General features: G+C 40.9%; 1 protein-coding gene across 1 annotated transcript in view; it reads right to left on the minus strand.

The window, feature by feature from the left end:
* Positions 1-17,379, minus strand: part of LOC117201200 (uncharacterized) — a 50,763-nt gene that overhangs the window by 10,044 nt on the left and 23,340 nt on the right. The window contains exons 2-4 of the mRNA XM_049709651.1: positions 14,932-15,032; positions 6,071-6,177; positions 5,570-5,641 (exon numbers count right to left, since the gene is read on the minus strand). Coding sequence (XP_049565608.1) covers positions 5,570-5,641; positions 6,071-6,177; positions 14,932-15,032 — 280 coding nt within the window. The remainder of the gene's footprint in view (positions 1-5,569; positions 5,642-6,070; positions 6,178-14,931; positions 15,033-17,379) is intronic.

The following is a 17,379-nucleotide window of genomic DNA, read 5'->3' on the forward strand; positions in this document are numbered from 1 at the left end:
GGAAATGTCAGCAAGGTGATTTCCCTTAGCTTCCAGAGAGTCAAGTTTAGAATGCCTCAGAATATTAATAACAATTAAAGTATTGCATCCAACAATTCCTGAACATAGGGGCCATTTAAAATTTTATTTCCACCAGAAGTAAGGAAGCCACATTGCTTCCACAACATTCCAAAACCATAAAATATTCCAGAAACATACCTACTATCAGTATAAATATTGGTAATTTTGCCCTTGGCTAAAGTACAAGCCTGTGTAAGAGTGTAGAGTTTAGCCTGTTAAGCCACAGTAACCACAGGTAAAGATGCTGTCTCTACAATATTGAAAGAAGTTGCAATAGCATACCCAGCACAATATTTAAATGAGAACCATAAGTGAACCATGAGAAATCAGCATTACCCAAAAGAATTTCTTACAGGTCATCACAAGGAGTCAAAAGGTCATCAGTCAGTGTTAAGCAGTCATGAGGGACTTCATCACACAGAGAAGAGTATCAGGGTTAAGGTGCCAACAATGTAAAAAGTTATGTGAAGAGCAGTTAACAAAAGCCCTTCATAGGAGTGAGCTGGCTAAGAACTGTTGCATGTGATGAGAATTCAGGAGGGCTTCTACTGCATGAGGTACAAAAATAAAGGGATCCCATAATGATTTTCTCAGTGGCCTTAACCAAAAGGGCAGTGGCAGTAATGGCTCTAAGGCAAGGGGGTTATCCCCGTGCCACAGGGGATTATTTGCTGGCCATAATACCCTATAGTTCAATGGTAGTCCCTGTGTTTTTGAGTGAGTACCCCAAGGGCATTCCCTTCATTTTCATTACAAAGAGGAAAAAGGGAATCTGATCATTGGGATGCCAAAGGATAGGTGGGTTCATCAAACTTTGCTTTAAGGTCTTAAAGGCCATGTCATCCAGTTCTTCCCATAAAATTGGGTTGTTGTTCTTAGTAAAACAGAGATTTGGCCATAAGAGATTAAGATTTGGCCAATAGATTGGTCAATCTTACGGCCATAAGATTTGGCCTATTTCAGCAATAACTAAGTAGCCCAAGAAAACCTTGCAGTTGGCACTTAATTTGGGGTTTTGGGAAACTTAGGACACTGCGAAGTTTATCTCAGTTTAGGTGTAGCCCTTGTTCTGATATCAGATGTCCTAAATGTCAAACCCAGGTTTGGGCAAATGGCAATTTTTCCTTGGTGAACTTACATCCCTTTAAGACTAAAAGCTTTAGCAAATGGATGCTGTCTTCTTGTGACGAGGCTTGAGAAGGAGAGCAAAGAAGAAAATCAGCCACATATTTCAACAAAGTAGAAACCTTAGGGAACTTTATATCATCCAGGTCAGCCTTCAGGATTACTGAGAAATACTCAGTAAAACCCTGAGGCATTACTGTTCAGGTGAATTTTTTTTTCCCCAAGTGAGCACAAAGAGGTATTGGTTAACTTTATCTACTGGAATACTAAAGAATGCACTGCATAAGTCAGTTACAGTTAAGAATTTGCTGGGACTTCTCTGGTGGCACAGTGGTTAAGAATCTGCCTGCTAATGCAGGGGACAGGGGTTCTATCCCTGGTCCGGGAAGATCCCACATGCTGTGGAGCAACTAAGCCCATGCGCCACAACTACTAAGCCCATGTGCCACAAATACTGAAGTCCGTGCGCCTAGAGCCCGTGCTCCACAAGAGAAGCCACCACAATGAGAAGCCCGCGCACCGCAGTGAAGAGTAGCCCCCTGCTCACCGCAACTAGAGAAAGCCTGCTCAGCAACAAAGACCCAATGCAGCCAAAATAAATCAATAAATTTTTAAAAGCCAATGCTGTCCCAAGAATTTGGTTTTGGTGGAAGTGGGTGTTAGTAAGAGTGTGAGGGTTAGAAACAGCAAGGTGTGAAGGCAAACCTCCACCCTTTGCCCTTAGGTTTTCTGAGCAGTAAAACAGAAGAATTACAGGGACTAGTACAAGGGATAATGAGGCCTTCAGCTTTGCAATTTTCTATTATGGGCTTTATATACCCAAAGGCTTCTTTACTTATAGGATATTGATTATTTCTGGGGAGAGGTTCTGAGAGATCTATTTGAATCTTGATGGGAGGTGTGCCGCGAATTTTGCCAGGATCAGTTGGAGATTTTGCCCATGAGGAGGGTGATAGGTGATTCAATAGGGACAAATTGATCAGTGTTTCCAAAATCAGCTATAGTACTGTAAGAGATGGAACGGATAAAAGACATCAAAGGGTCATTTAATTCCCTTGGTTGGCTGCTTTGACGACTATTGTCAAATCCTAGAATTATTTCCTCCTTTTGGGAGAAAGAAATACTGGCATGATACTTTTCTAAGAAGTCTCGGCATCATAAATGAATGGGGTGGTGGAACTAAGGAGAAAGGGGTGTGTATTTCTCAAAGGGCCTTAATAAAAGGGAATAGGCTCAGAGACAGGAATCTTTTGAGGTTTGTTAGAGATCCCCCACTATTTGAACTCTTTTAGTACTCTGAGGCAGGGACTCTTTATAGTAGTGGGATGGAGCACCAAGAGTGTGGCTACAGTGTCAGTTAGGACTGGAAGAGATTCATCCCCAGTCCGGAGACTTATGTTCTTGCAAGCCAATTAAGAGAGAGGACTGGGAAGAGCCCCGGCGGTTTTTCAAGGCTCTGTCATTGAGAATTGGTAGGGCGTTGAAAAGACTGGTTCAAGGGCTGAAGGAGCTTGAAGTACTTACATTTATAGCAATCTCTTTTCCAAAGTCCTGGCTCTTTGTAATAATACCAGAAACCAGGAGGACTTTGTTTTTGTTTAGGGGCCTTCATTTGCTGGAGTTGAAGAATTTTAGCGGTCTTCTTTTAGAGGACTCATCTAGGTTGAGAGAGCTTGTTAGCCAGATTAACTAAATCTGGAGTGGACATAGTTTTCCATTGCATTCTGGTCCTTTTTACTAGGAGGGAAAGGCCCTGGTTGAGCCCATTAATGAACAGAGTTAAAAGCTATCCAGGTGGAATGAAGGAAGGAAGACCAGAATTCTCTTTAAAAATAATTTGAAGTCTATTGTAATAATTATGAACAGTTTCATCAAATCTTTGTGTGCAAGCCTGAATTTTGCTCCAGTCAACAGGCTTTGGAGAAGTCTAGGAATTGCCCAGTGAAGTTGCCTACTGATTGCATAAGCCTGATCACATAGTAAGTTAACAGGCTGGTCTTCTGGTTATAATTCTAGAGGCTTTCAAAGTTTTTCCAATTAGCGGTTTTCATGCAATGCTGGGCCTGGCCTTCATTAACAAGTATATGAACTAGCTGATATAAGTCAGAGAAACCAGGCTGAAGAGTTTGAATGACTATATTAAATTCCTCAGCAAATCTGTGAGGATCTTCAATTACTTTGAGAAAATCTTTGACTGTGGCTTGCAGTTCAGCTTTAGTTCAGGGCATGTAAGAAATTAAGGGTTTAGCCTCTAGATCCTCAGAAGGCTTAATTTTAAAGGGATAGGTTCTGATAGGTTGAAAGGAAAAGGTAACAGGGAGAGTTTCAGAGAAAAGGGGAGGTTTGACAAGGGAATTAGTATGGGAGAACTGAGGGTAGAGAGGAGATGTAGGTGGTATAGAATGGAAGGAGGAAGATGGCACCAGAGTTCGGGCCTGAGCACGAAGAACAAAGGGAGACGAAGAAGATGGCGCTGGAGGCAGAGCCTGAGAAAAGCAGCAGAGGAAGAGGAGCATGAGGCTTCAGAAGCCACCTTACCTTTCTTTAACCGTTTGTTTGCCTCAGTTAATCTTAAAATCTTAATTTGAAGGGCTTCCCTGTGGTGCAGTGGTTGAGGGTCCGCCTGCCGATGCAGGGGACACGGGTTCGTGCCCCGGTCCGGGAAGATCCCACATGCCGCGGAGCGGCTGGGCCCGTGAGCCATGGCCGCTGAGCCTGCGCGTCTGCAGCCTATGCTCCGCAACGGGAGAGGCCACAACAGTGAGAGGCCGTGTACCGCAAAAAAAAAAAAAAATCTTATTTTGCAGAGAAGTAATTTTAGGCTCCTGATAACACTTGGAAGCCTCAAAAACCAATCAAAATAAGCATTCTGTTCAGTTTTGGAAATTTTAGAGCTATAGTGTCAAATTTTGTTTTAAGAAAAGTAAGTTTGGGGGTTTCAAAAGTTCCCCATGATAGCCAACAATGTTCTAAATTGCCTTTGGTTAGGTAAGTTAGAAATATAGTTAGAAATGCACATGAGGGAGGGTCGTGGTTTTTAAACATAAAATTGGCCAGGGTCCATGTAGGGCAGGGCGCCCTCAAAATATTTAGATAATTGGGATCTCGTTTCTCAGAAGTTTTTCTCTAAAGAATAATTTTCAAACAGTCTAAACAGATCAAACAGTTCAAATAGTCTGCAGGCCTAATACAAGCCAGTCCTAAGGAACAGTCTGGTCCCAAAAAAGCCAGGCTAAAGGCTGCACAGCACAGTTCATATGAAATAGCCTAATTTCAAGGGGGTCAGGCCAAAAGCTTAACAAGCACAGTTCCAATAAAACAGCCCCTACTGCAAAGAGAATTGGGCTGAAGGCTGAAATGGCACAGTTCCAATGAAATAGCCCTTGTTCCAAAAGGAATAGGCCAAAGGCTAGCCAGTTCCAGGAGGAACAGCTCCTGTTTCAAAAGGAATCAGGCTGAAGGCTAACACAGTTTTGAAACAGGAGGGAAGGGGGTCAGGGCACAACCTTGGAAAGAACGACATAGCCCAAGGACATGACATAAATTGATTAGAGCCAAATGGATCCAAGATGGCAGATGAGTCAACTTCCACTAGACCTTGAGCCTCAGTATACACTCACTGTGACACATCATCAACTAAATGACACACCCACAGGCGCCATGACAGTTCCAAGGTCAACCATAAGGATCAAAAAGTGGGCAGTGGCCCAATTCCTGGAAATCCCCACCCCTTCCTGAAATAGTTGGAATACTCCTCCCACTCATTAGCCTATGAAATTACCCACCCCTATAAAAACTGACAACCCCATATCCTGGTGCCTTTCTCACCTTCTGAGATGGCCCACGCTCTGTCTGTGGAGTGTTTTTCTCCCAAGGCTGCTCTCGCCTTCTGAGATGGCCCACACTCTATCAGTGCAGTGTGTTTCTCTCTAAATAAATCCACTTCTTACCTATCACTTTATCTCTCACTGAATTATTTCTGCGATGAGACATCAAGAACCTGAGCTTCATTAAATCCTGAAACCAGGTGTGTGATCTCAGTTGGAAGACCGTGGGTTTTGGCTAGGTTTGAGTCCCAGCTATGTGCACTCAAGTCTGTCAGGGTTTAGGCTGGGTTAGAGTCCCAGCACGTGGGTTCAAGCTCCAGTCTGAGGTGCACGGTTTCAGCTTCAGTTGGAACCACCTATTGCCAAAGTGCCAAATGAGTACCTGTATACAGAATAAGGCCTTAATCAGAAAGGGTGAAGCCTTAAAATAGATTCCAAATAAAACCTGAAGAGTTTCAAAACACAAAAAAGCAGAGGCTGGAAACCAGGCTTGCTCTCAAACCCCAGGGTCTTCAAGAAAAGCAGCAACAAAAATGTACTCAATGTAAGTACCATACCTGTTTGCTTACCAGCACTGAAGACATGAAGGGTCTTCTCTGGATCCCCATATGGGCCACCAAAATGTTGACCTAAAACAAATAGACTACCAGGTATTTCTCCAACAAAAATGGGTTCAATTGGGATCAACAAGGAATTGAAATTTGGGGTCTATAACAATGGTGAGCCACATGCAAGTCTCCCCCCACCGCAACAAAGAGAGGAGAACTCTTTTAAAGAGGAGAAAAAGAAGTTGAGGGGTCTATAGTAAAAAAGACTCCATTGAGGAATTGAGAGTTCAAAGTATAACAGCTTTTCAGTGGCTGAGTTGTGAGAGTCTCTCATTGGCTGAGCTCTTGCCAGGCAAGAATAGGAAGTCATTTTCCTTCCTGCTGAGCTCTGCTTTCCTCATAGAGTGTGAGAGCTTCCCCTTCTGGCCTCCTGACTCTATTTTAATTGAAGTTTCTGTTTATTAATTTTTACACCTTGCACACCATTGGAACACTGCATGTCCTAATTACCCACTGACTCCCTACAGAGATCTCTTGTCCCTCGTGTAAGAAACATCCTGCCTTGGAGCCCAGCCCAGGTTCCTGCGACTTGTCCAAGCTGAGCTCATAGGATACACCTGTCAAGAGAGGGAATCAGATATGTGTCAGCTCTTTCTACTGGTTCCCTTCCTGCTTTTTTGACAACTCCACTTCAATTCTTTTCAATAGCCATGCCTACTCCCTAAGCATCAGCATTTCCTCAGGTTCAAGTGCCACATAGTATTCCCAATACATATTGTTAAATAAAACTGAATCCACAGAAACTGCATAATCTGTCCATATCCATTATGACAAAATTGGGCTTGGTATTCAACTTTCTAAAGCCCAAGAGAGTGGTTTACTTTCTACAGCATATCGGGCAGTCTCGTAATTGCTTTCATGGGACAAACTCCACGAAGCACTTTATATTTGATTCTGGAGGTGACATTTTAAGCAGCATATTGATATATAAGTCATTGTAAGAGGGAAGGATCCAAAAGGCATTATCAAGTACAGAAAGTAAAGGGACTAAGAATGTTCTCTCTTGGGAAGAAAATTCTTAGGAGAGAGTAGACAGTGGTCTCAAGTATCTAAACATCTGGGCTGTATAAAGTAAACCAGATTTATTTCATGCTCCTCAGGAGGAAGACAAGGAACAATGAGCAAAAGATACAATTAGGGCTTCCCTGGTGGCGCAGTGGTTGAGAATCTGCCTGCTAGTGCAGGAGACACGGGTTCGAGCCCTGGTCTGGGAAGATCCCACATGCCACGGAGCAACTAGATCTGTGAACCACAACTACTGAGCCTGCGTGTCTGGAGCCTGTGCTCCGCAACAAGAGAGGCTGCGATAGTGAGAGGCCCGCGCACCGCGATGAAGAGTGGCCCCTGCTTGCCACAACTAGAGAAAGCCCTACACAGCAAAAATAAATAAATAAAATTTTATATTAAAAAAAGATACAATTAATTCAATCTGGGTTAAATGCATAATATGAGAAATTTCCAATAATTAGAATTGTCCCAAAATGTTGTTACCTTGTGTGGTAGTAAGCACCCATCAGTAAAAAATTTCAAGCCGAAGTTAGATGACACTCTATCAGGGATGTTGGAGACACAAGCCTGATTTGAATTGATCAAATGGCTCTTAAGATTCCAGATCCTTTTTAAATTCTAGAATGTGTCTCAAGTGAAATGTAATCAGTCAAATTTTAATTGGTGCTTCTCAAACTTCAGTATGTACAAGAATCACCTAGAGAGCTGGTTAAAACATATATTTGGGGGCCCAATCCCCCAGAGATTCTGATTTAAGGTGGGGCCCAAGAATTTGTTTTTCTAATAAGCTCCCAAATGATGCCAGTTCTGTAGGTGCAGAGACCATGCTTTGAATAGCTCAGCACATCATAATTATTTATTAGATATTTGTGAAGAGATGAAGGAAAATTAAAAGGCTTTGGCAAGCAAAAAGGAAAATGAAAAGTAATGTATACTTGGCATTCATATAGGAAATAAAACAGTGTAATGACTACTTCAAAGGAAAGGATCCTTCCAAAACATAGGCCACATCTACCCAACAGTATAAAAATATCTGGAGAGGAAATTAATTGGTACATGTGGCTGTGGATGTTCGTTTCTAACCATTCTAAACACTCCACCAAAGTCTTTCTTTTAAACATTTGGTTATGTAATTCTAATGAGATGATACCATTTAAAAACCTCCTGGTAGGGCGGCGGGGGGGGGAAGGGGGGGTACCCACTCAGGCCCAGGTATCTCTTCTGCAAATCTCTAACACCTTCACTAGCAATTCCACCCAGACCAGCAATAAAACCTGGGGAGCTTGTCAGTTAGGAGTAAAGGGCAGCTGTTTGAGACAAACAGTACAATTCAGTTTGTAGATGTTTTTAACCCTTGAAATGGAGATCTGAGGTGACCACCTTAAAAATACAAGCTCCCTAATGGCAAATTCAAAGGAAATACTTATCCATCCTTCAAAATTCATCTCAAATTGCACTCCCTCATTAAATCTTTCCTGATCCCATCAACAGACTGTGAGCTACAAATCCTTATCTCACATTCAGATCTCTTAAGATACTACATACTTTATTCTGACTTGCAAGCAGTATTTGTTGTATTAGTGTAGGCCAGATCACACAGTGGGTTAAACAGAGAATGCATATATAAAGAATGATCAAATTCTGATAAACGAGTGCATAGGAACAAGTGTAAGGAAACTTCGTGGTACTCTAGGGCTGAGGGACAGTAGCCAGGGAAGAACAAAGTTGGAAGGGGTTCTCCTCCCCAGGGTTCAGACCTCATTAAAGAAGGTACGGTTCAGGCCACTAGATATCAGAAAAGTTCACTGGTTTGTTTTAGCCAGAGCTGATTGGGGTCACTGGGAGAGCAGGAGGCATCCCTCCACAGTGTGGGCCGAGGATAGTTAACCAGCAAAGAGAAGTGGGTGTGCACACGGGATGGGAGCCCTGGGAGCAGGAAGGCCACAGAGCTTGGAAGAGGAAGTAATGGCTCAGTGAAACCTTCCAGGCTCCCAGCAATCCACACGTGGTACTGCACAGGGAATGAGGGCCCTGATATGGGCAGGAAACCTGTGAAAAACCAGCTTCTATGTCAAAGATGGGAGTGCTGTGGGAAGCTTACTGTAGCCTTACTGAGGCTACAAGGTCACCTAGTGACCACACATTAAATTCAAAACCTTTGTGCTTCAAAGGACATCATCAAAGAAGTAAAAGACAGCCCACAAAATGGGAGGAAATATTTACAAATCATATATCCGATGAAGCACTTGTATCCAGAATATATAAAGAACTTTTACAAATCAACAATTAAAAAATAATGACCCAATATTAAAAATAGGCAAAAAAGGAACAGACGTTTTTCCAAAGAACATATGCAAATGGCCAATAAGCACACAAAAAGAAGCTCAATGTCATTAGTCATTATGAAATGTGTATCAAAACCACAGTGATCTATTTACCTCACACCTACTAGGAAGGCTATAATCAAAAAGAGACTAACAAATGTTGGGGAAGATATGGAGAAATTATAACCCTCATGCATTGCTGGTGGGGATGCAAAATGGTGCTGTCGCTTTGGAAGATCTGATAATTTCTCAAAATGTAAAACATAGAGTTACCATGTGATCATCAATTTCACTCCTAGGCATATACAACAAGAAAATTGAAGACATATATCCATAACAAAAACCTACACACAAATATTTTTGCATTCACAATAACCAAAAAATGGAAACAACTCAAATATCTATTAAATGATGAATGGCTAAACAAAATATACTATATCCCTGCAATGGAATACTAATACTACCATTAAAAGGGAAGAAGTATTGATACATGCTACCACATGAATAAACGTTGAAAACTATTCTTAGCGAAATAAGCCACACACAAAAGGGTACGTATGATTCCATTTATATTAAATGTTCAGAATAGGAAAATGTTTAGAGATAGAGAGTAGATTAGTGGTTGTCAGGGGCTGTGGGAGGGGGAAGAGAATGGGAAATAACTGCTAATGGATACAGGGCTCTGTCAGGAAGCGATGAAAGCATTCTGGAATTAGATAATAGTGATGTAAGCACAATATAGTGCACAGACTAAAAACCATTGGATTGTACACTTTAGGGTGAACTTTGTGGTATGTAAATTATATCTCAATATAGCTGTTATTTATTTTGAGAACTAAGATTTTGATATTTGCCTCCATTTTCTTCTTTCCTTTCCAAATACAGAGTTACATCCAAGAAACATGTACTGAAAAATTAAAAATTCTTTCTTTTCTTGGAACAATTAAGATATATAGAGAATTGGAATGTAATAATCAGTGACTTCAATTTTCATATATTCTTATAAAATGTTTATTGTTACTGGTTGCCATGAATGCTGAAAGCTCATGAAAATAAGTGAGATAGTGGAGAGGCTATGGGGCTGAATACCCAATGGAAGAGAAGACGAGCAAGCCACCTAGTCTCTCGCTGGGCCTCCAATTTCTCAACTGTGAAATGAGAAATTTGGGCGAGATGACCTCCAGCATCTGCATGCTGTTAACATTTGCCCTAGAAAATTAGCTTTAGAATCAAATTTTCAAAGATGTTTAATATTTATGAATTAAATAAATAGTAATAAGGATTATTTCCTGACACCCGCCAAAATACTTCTTATTATATATGGGTGGAAGTATATATTATGCTTTTCTTTTTCTCCTGATGGAAACTGTGTCTCTTTATTACTAAGCTAAAATATATAATTCTAACCCTCTGTGTGTGTGTGTGTGTGTGTGTTTGTGCGTATTATTATGCTTGAATGTTTAAGTATGCTTTGAAGGAATCTTTACCCACTTAACAACTTAGGCCTTCTAATTCTATACATACTTGTGCATACTTTGCACAGATTCTATTTTCTTCTGTGTAAAATTAAAATTCAGACAGCTAAAAAAATCATGAGCCATTTCTGCCAGCCCTCTCCTGGGACTCTGTTCCCAAGATAGGCAGTTATTTAAAATTGAGCAATTGTACTGCCTTTTTTTCTAATAGCTATCATTTCAAAAACTGAAAGCCTTTTTTTCTAACAGCTATCATTTCAAAAACTTTTTTAAAAAACAGAGGATAAAGCAAACCTTCTTCAACTGGTCAGTGTGTTCCCTTGAACACAGCAGATACTCTTCTATCCATCTATATTTGGATTTAAGTATATATTTAGACTCTTTATCCTAGGGAGCTGAGTGCTTGCACTCTAAAAGCATGTTCTCTTCTGTTCTTGGTCATCTTAAGAAATATCATTATTTTATCCTTTCCCATTTCAAGAAAAATTACGGGGGCTAATAAAAAAGAAAAAATTTGGGCTTCCCTGGTGGCGCAGTGGTTGAGGGTCCGCCTGCCAATGCAGGGGACATGGGTTCGTGCCCCGGTCCGGGAAGATGCCACATGCCGCGGAGTGTCTGGGCCCGTGAGCCATGGCCGCTGAGCCTGCGCGTCCAGAGCCTGTGCTCCGCAACGGGAGAGGCCACAACAGTGAGAGGCCCGCGTACCGCAAAAAAAAAAAAAAAAAAAAAATTGATTAAGAGCAGGAAAAGAGGATAAGCAGTAAGAACAAAAATCACAGCTAATCAAGTTCCTTGAATCTGTTATGTCCACCCATCTGCTCTCCACAAGAGATCATTGCCTGCTCGTGAAGCCCTTCCTGATCACTAAAGTCACAATTAACCCTGCCTTTCCTCTGTGGACCCTCAGCATGTTCCTTGAGACTCCATTTGATGCTTATTTGATTTTGCTGTATATTATGTGAGTTAGTTAAATGTTTGTCTTCCCCATCAAAATTATTTTTCCTTGAGTGTTGTGTCAGAATATTCGAGTCACAGTGAATAAAAAGCCAGCCATTTCCCAATTTAAAGCTCTCCAAATTCTCCTAAAATGGGGAGGGATGTCTAAATGATACTTATATTGCTTGAACAGCTCTTTGTACAATGATTTCATAAAGTGTGTTCTCAATACAGTTCATTGAATTAAATTCACTTGTGAGATCATTCTGTTAAGTCTTATTAAATGGCCATTTCCTCAGGTTAAAAACTGGCAAGAATTCCATTTCCTGGCCCAAATGAATTTCATTTCATTTCAACGGTGGGCCCAAACCCACTGTTTGGTGTTATCTTCCTCCTTCCCTGTAAACGAGCTCTCCCATCAGGTACCTCACCTTCAAGTGATTTTTGTCAACATTTCATATGGCTCGATTTAATAATTTTCACTAAGGAGTTTTAAAGTTATAGAAGTATTTGAGTTATAAAAGCACTATTTGAAATTAATTTCCTCTTGTCTCTCACAAATTTGGTATTTAAAAAGTGAAGCAGGGCAACAACAGCCAGTAAGAATGGAACATAAGGTGGAACAATGTTTGTTAGTCTTTTGAGTTGTTGTAGAGCCTTTGAGACTCTGACAGAAAATATGGACACACTTCCCAGAAAAATGTACACACACACACACACACACACACACACACACCATTTTGCATATAATTCCAGCTATTAATAGATATTTCCATCCCTGTCAAGCTATCGTTTAATAACTTCTTTTCTAGAGGACTACACTCAGAAGATGAAGAAAGTATTGAGTAATTGTCCAGTAATTTCAACCGTTTCCCAATTTTAGATCAAGAAAAAATAGTTTATTCTGGGATCTACCCAGTCCACAAATTACCAGACGGTTGCTACTTTTTGCCTGCATAAACACTACTAAACTGGAAGAGCATATGATATATTGTCCAAACTGAGACACTTTTGAGGGTGAAAGGGGCACTAATAATTACACCAAGACAATAGAACCATGGTCTATAAAAAGAAAATGTCATCATTAAATATTTGTAGAGTTTATTTCAAAAATGTATCAGACCTCTATTATCCAGGTGACCATCCTATTTCTCTTCTTTCCAAGAGGGGCTAATGTCTACCACCATAAAAGACAATGTTCAAATTTATGGTTTTTTCTTCCTTTTATATTTTAACTAGAGTAAGTCAGTTAAATTCTATAGGACTCAGCCTCCTCACTAGTAAATTAATAGGCAGAAGAGATGATCTCTTAAGTATGGCTCTACCATCCTATAAATCCAATTTTAAATAAAGTTTTTATCAGAAATGTTTCTAAGTAAAAAGGTTTTTAAGCCTTCTGCTTAGAAAAAAAAAGCATTTACAATCACAGTATATTTGTTAAAGGCAAATAAACTTGACTGAAAGTAGCTAATACCTTACAAACTTACAATCTACCATATAAATAATCAGTCTGTAATTTTTGAAGTGTAATTTGTTAAAATGTCTTGTTATTGATTACCATATTAACTAACATTTACAGAGTATTTACCATGTGCCAAGCACTATGCTGAGTACATCATATATTTTCTCATATAATTATCACAATGAGGTAGGTACCTTAGTCCCACTCTAGAGACAAGGAAAACAGAAACTTGACGGAGGTTACATTGCTAGTGAATGACAGAATCAAAATTAAAACTCAGTCTGTCTACAGAGCCTCAGCTCTTCACTGACGCACTACAGCTAATGAATTCACCAAGTAATGCCCAGCTTTGAATTTAGCTGTCATTCTACTTGTAGCCCTGACATATATAAAAATGCCATATTTCCTAACTTCATAACAGATATCTCTTGCGCAATTACTTAATTGCTTATTATTACAATAAGTGATAATAGTCATGCTTTTGGTTTAGATGGGGGGGAAGTATATTCAATATTTGTTAGTACATTTTAAAAATATCAAGTCTATTGAGACCAGTTATCTAAGGAATAGTTCATAATGGACTACGTCCTTGAATACAAAATAGCTACAGTTGTGAGGGATATTATTCCACCTGAAAGAATTTTTTAAATGACAACCCAAAAACTATACTCTTTATTTTTACATGTGGTATTTAAAACCAACTTCTACAGGCAGAGTCAAGATGGCGGAGTGGGAGGATGTGGAGTTCGTGTCTCCCCACAACTACGGCACTTACCAGATGCTGGTGGGGGAACTCGACACCCCAGGGGACAGGAGGAACCCCCGAGCAACTGGGCAGGATGTGGCGGGGAGTGAGGGGAAGGAGGGGGGAGGAGGGGGGAGGAGGGGGGGAGGAGAAGAGGAGGCCAGATGGGACCAGCACCCCTGAGGGGTGGCTGGGGGATGGGAGGAGTTCCCCACACCTGGAGGGACCCTCGGGGGTTCAGAGGATGGGGGGGGAACGCAGCTAGTGTTTCCCCTGCCCAATCTGGCCCTGGGAAGCCTGCTGGGCTCCCGGGTCAGGTCCTCCCCACTCCAAGGCCCCCTCTGGCTGCATTGGTCCTAGGGGCATAGGAGGGAGGGAGGAGGGGGGAAGAGGAGGAAAGGTAGACAGGGGTGGGGAACCCTCTGGGACGAGAGGATCAGAGGAAACGCAGCTATTTTCCCCTGCCCACTTGGGCCCTGGGGAGCCTGATGGGCTTCCAGGCCTGGTCCCCTGCCTTCCGGGGCAGCCTCTGGCCACCTGGGTCCTAGGGGCATAGGAGTGGGGGAGAAGAAGAGGAGAGGAGAATGGGGAGGGATCCTCTGGGATCAGAGGATGGTGGGGGGAATGTGCCTGGCATTTCTGCCACCCACTGGGGCCCAGGGAGCCTGCTGGGGTCCTGGGCCTGGTCCTCTACTCTCTGAGGCCATGCTGAACCTAAGCCCCACCCCACCCCCAGGGCCTTTTCTGGCCACATGGTCCTAAGCCTAGACCCCTCCTGCCACCTAAACCCTGCCCCTGCCTAAGCCCCATCCCCCACAGCCAAGGCCTTTTCTGGCTTTTCTTTCTTTTTTCCTCTTTTTTGCTATTGTGGTTCTGTTTTACCTTCCAGTTGTTGTTTCATCTATATTTTTATTTCTTCTAACATATCTGTTAGTTTTCTAATCTTATTTTATTTCATACTCTTTGTTATTGTTCTGCTCCCTTTTTTACTTTTTTTTTTTGCAGCCAAGCTTGGCTTGCAATATCTTGGTTCATGAGCTGGGGGTCGGGCCTGAGCTCCTGTGGTGGGAGCTCCAGGTCTGAACCACTGGACTAACAAAGAATCTCAGACCCTAGGGAATGTTCATCAGAGTGAGGATTCCCAGAGGTCCTCAGCTCAGCACCAAGACCCGGCTCTACCCAACAGCCTACAAACTCCAGTGCTGGAAGCCTCAGGCCAAACAACCAGTAAGACAGGAACACAATCCCACCCATCAAAAAAAAAAAAAAAAAAATGAGATGACAAAACAATATGTTACAGATAAAGGACAAAGGTAAAAACCTATGACACCAAATAAATGAAGAGGAAATAGGCAACCTACCTGAAAAGGAATTCAGAGTAATGATGGTAAAGATGATCCATAATCTCAGAAATAGAATGGAGGCATGGATTGAGAAAATACAAGAAATGTTTAAAAAAGACCTAGAAAAACTAAAGAACAAACAAACAGAGATGAACAGTACAATAATTGAAATGAAAAATACACTACAGGGAATCAATAACAGAATACCAGAGGCAGAAGAACCAGTAAGTGAGCTGGAAGACAGAAAAGTAGAAATAACTGCCAAGGAGCAGAATAAAGAAAAAAGAATGAAAAGAATTGAAGACAATCTCAGAGACTTCTCAGATGACAATAAGTGCACCAACATTCGAATTACAGGGGTCCCAGAAAAAGAAGAGAAAAAGAAGGGCCTGAGAAAATATTTGAAGGATTATAGCCGAAAATTCCCCTAACATGGGAAAGGAAATAGCCACCCGAGTCCAAGAAGCACAGAGAGTCCCATACAGGATGAACCTGAGGAGAAACACACCAAGACACATATTAATCAAACTAAAAAAAATTAAAGACAAAGAAAAAATATTAAAAGCAGCAAGGGAAAAGCAAAAAACAACATATAAAGGAATCCCCATAAGCTTATCAGCAGATTTTTCAGCAGAAACTTTGCAGGCCAGAAGGGAGTGACAGGATATACTTAAAGTGATGAAAGACAAAAACCTACAACCAAGATTACTCTACCCAGCAAGGATCTCATTAATATTCAACAGAGAAATCAAAAGCTTTACAGACAAGCAAAAGCTAAGAGAATTCAGCACCACCAAACAAGTTTTACAGCAAATGCTAAAGGAATTTCTCTAGCTGGGAAACACAAGAGGAGGAAAAGACTCACAAAAAAAAACCCGATTAAGAAAATGGTAATAGGAACATACATATCAATAATTGCCTTAACTGTAAATGAATTAAATGCCCCAAACAAAAGACACAGACTGGCTGAACGGATACAAAAACAAGACCCATATATATGCTGTCTACAAGAGACCCACTTCAAACCTAGGGATACATACAGACTGAAAGTGAGGGGATGGAAAAAGATATTCCATGCAAATGAAAATCAAAAGAAACCTGGAGTAGCAATATTCGTATCAGATAAAATAGTCTTTGTTTTTTTACTTTTTTTATTATTATTATTATTTTTTTGCGGTACGCAGGCCTCTCACTGTTGTGGTATCTCCCATTGCGGAGCACAGGCTCCAGACACGCAGGCTCAGCGGCCATGGCTCACGGGCCCAGCCGCTCCACGGCATGTGGGATCTTCCCGGACTGGGGCACGAACCCGTGTCCCCTGCATCGGCAGGCGGACTCTCAACAGCTGCGCCACCAGGGAAGCCCGATAAAATAGTCTTTAAAATAAAGATTGTTACAAGAGACAAGGAAGGACACTACATAATGATGAAGGGATCAATACAAGAAGAAGATATAACAATTATAAATATGTATGCACCCAACATAGGAGTACCTCAATACATAAAGCAAATGCTAACAACCATAAAAGGGGAAATCGACAGTAACACAATAATAGTAGGGGACTTTAACACCCCACTTACACCAATGGACATATCATCCAAACAGAAAATAAATAAGGAAACAGAAGCTTTAAATGACACAATAGACCAGGTAGATTGAATTGATATTTATAGGCCATTCCACCTGAAAGTGGCAGAATACACTTTCTTCTCAAGTGCACACAGATAATTCTCCAGGGTAGATCACATCTTGGGTCACAAATCAAGCCTCAGAAAATTTAAGAAAAATGAAATTACATCAAGTATCTTTTCCACCCACAACGCTATAAGATTAGAAATCAATTACAGGAAAAAAAAACTGTAAAAAACACAAATTCACTGAGGCTAAACAGTGTGCTACTAAATAACCAAGCTATCACTGAAGAAATCAAAGAAGAAATTAAAAAATACTTAGAAACAAATGACAATGAAAACACGATGACCCAAAACCTATGGGATGCAGCAGAAGCAGTTCTAAGAGGGAAGTTTATAGCAATTTAATCTCACCTCAAGAAACAAGAAAAATCTCAAATAAACAATCTAACCTTACACCTAAAGCAACTAGAGAAAGAAGAACAAAGAAAATCCACAGTCAGTAGAAGGAAAGAAATCATAAAGATCAGAGCAGAAATAAATGAAATAGAAACAAAAAAAACAATAGGAAAGATCAATAAAACTAAAAGTTGGTTCTTTGAGAAGATAAACAAAATTGATAAATCTTTAGCCAGACTCATCACGATAAAAAGGGAGAGGAATGAAAAAGGAGATATCACAACTGACACCACAGAAATACAAAGGATTGTAAGAGACTACTACAAAAAACTGTATGCCAATAAAATGGACAACCTCGAAGAAATGGGCAAATTTTTGGAAAGGTACAATTTTCCAAGATTGAACCAGGAAGAATTAGAAAATATAAACAGACCAA

This window comes from Orcinus orca, chromosome 4, assembly GCF_937001465.1.
Source record: "Orcinus orca chromosome 4, mOrcOrc1.1, whole genome shotgun sequence".
Classification (NCBI taxonomy): domain Eukaryota; kingdom Metazoa; phylum Chordata; class Mammalia; order Artiodactyla; family Delphinidae; genus Orcinus; species Orcinus orca.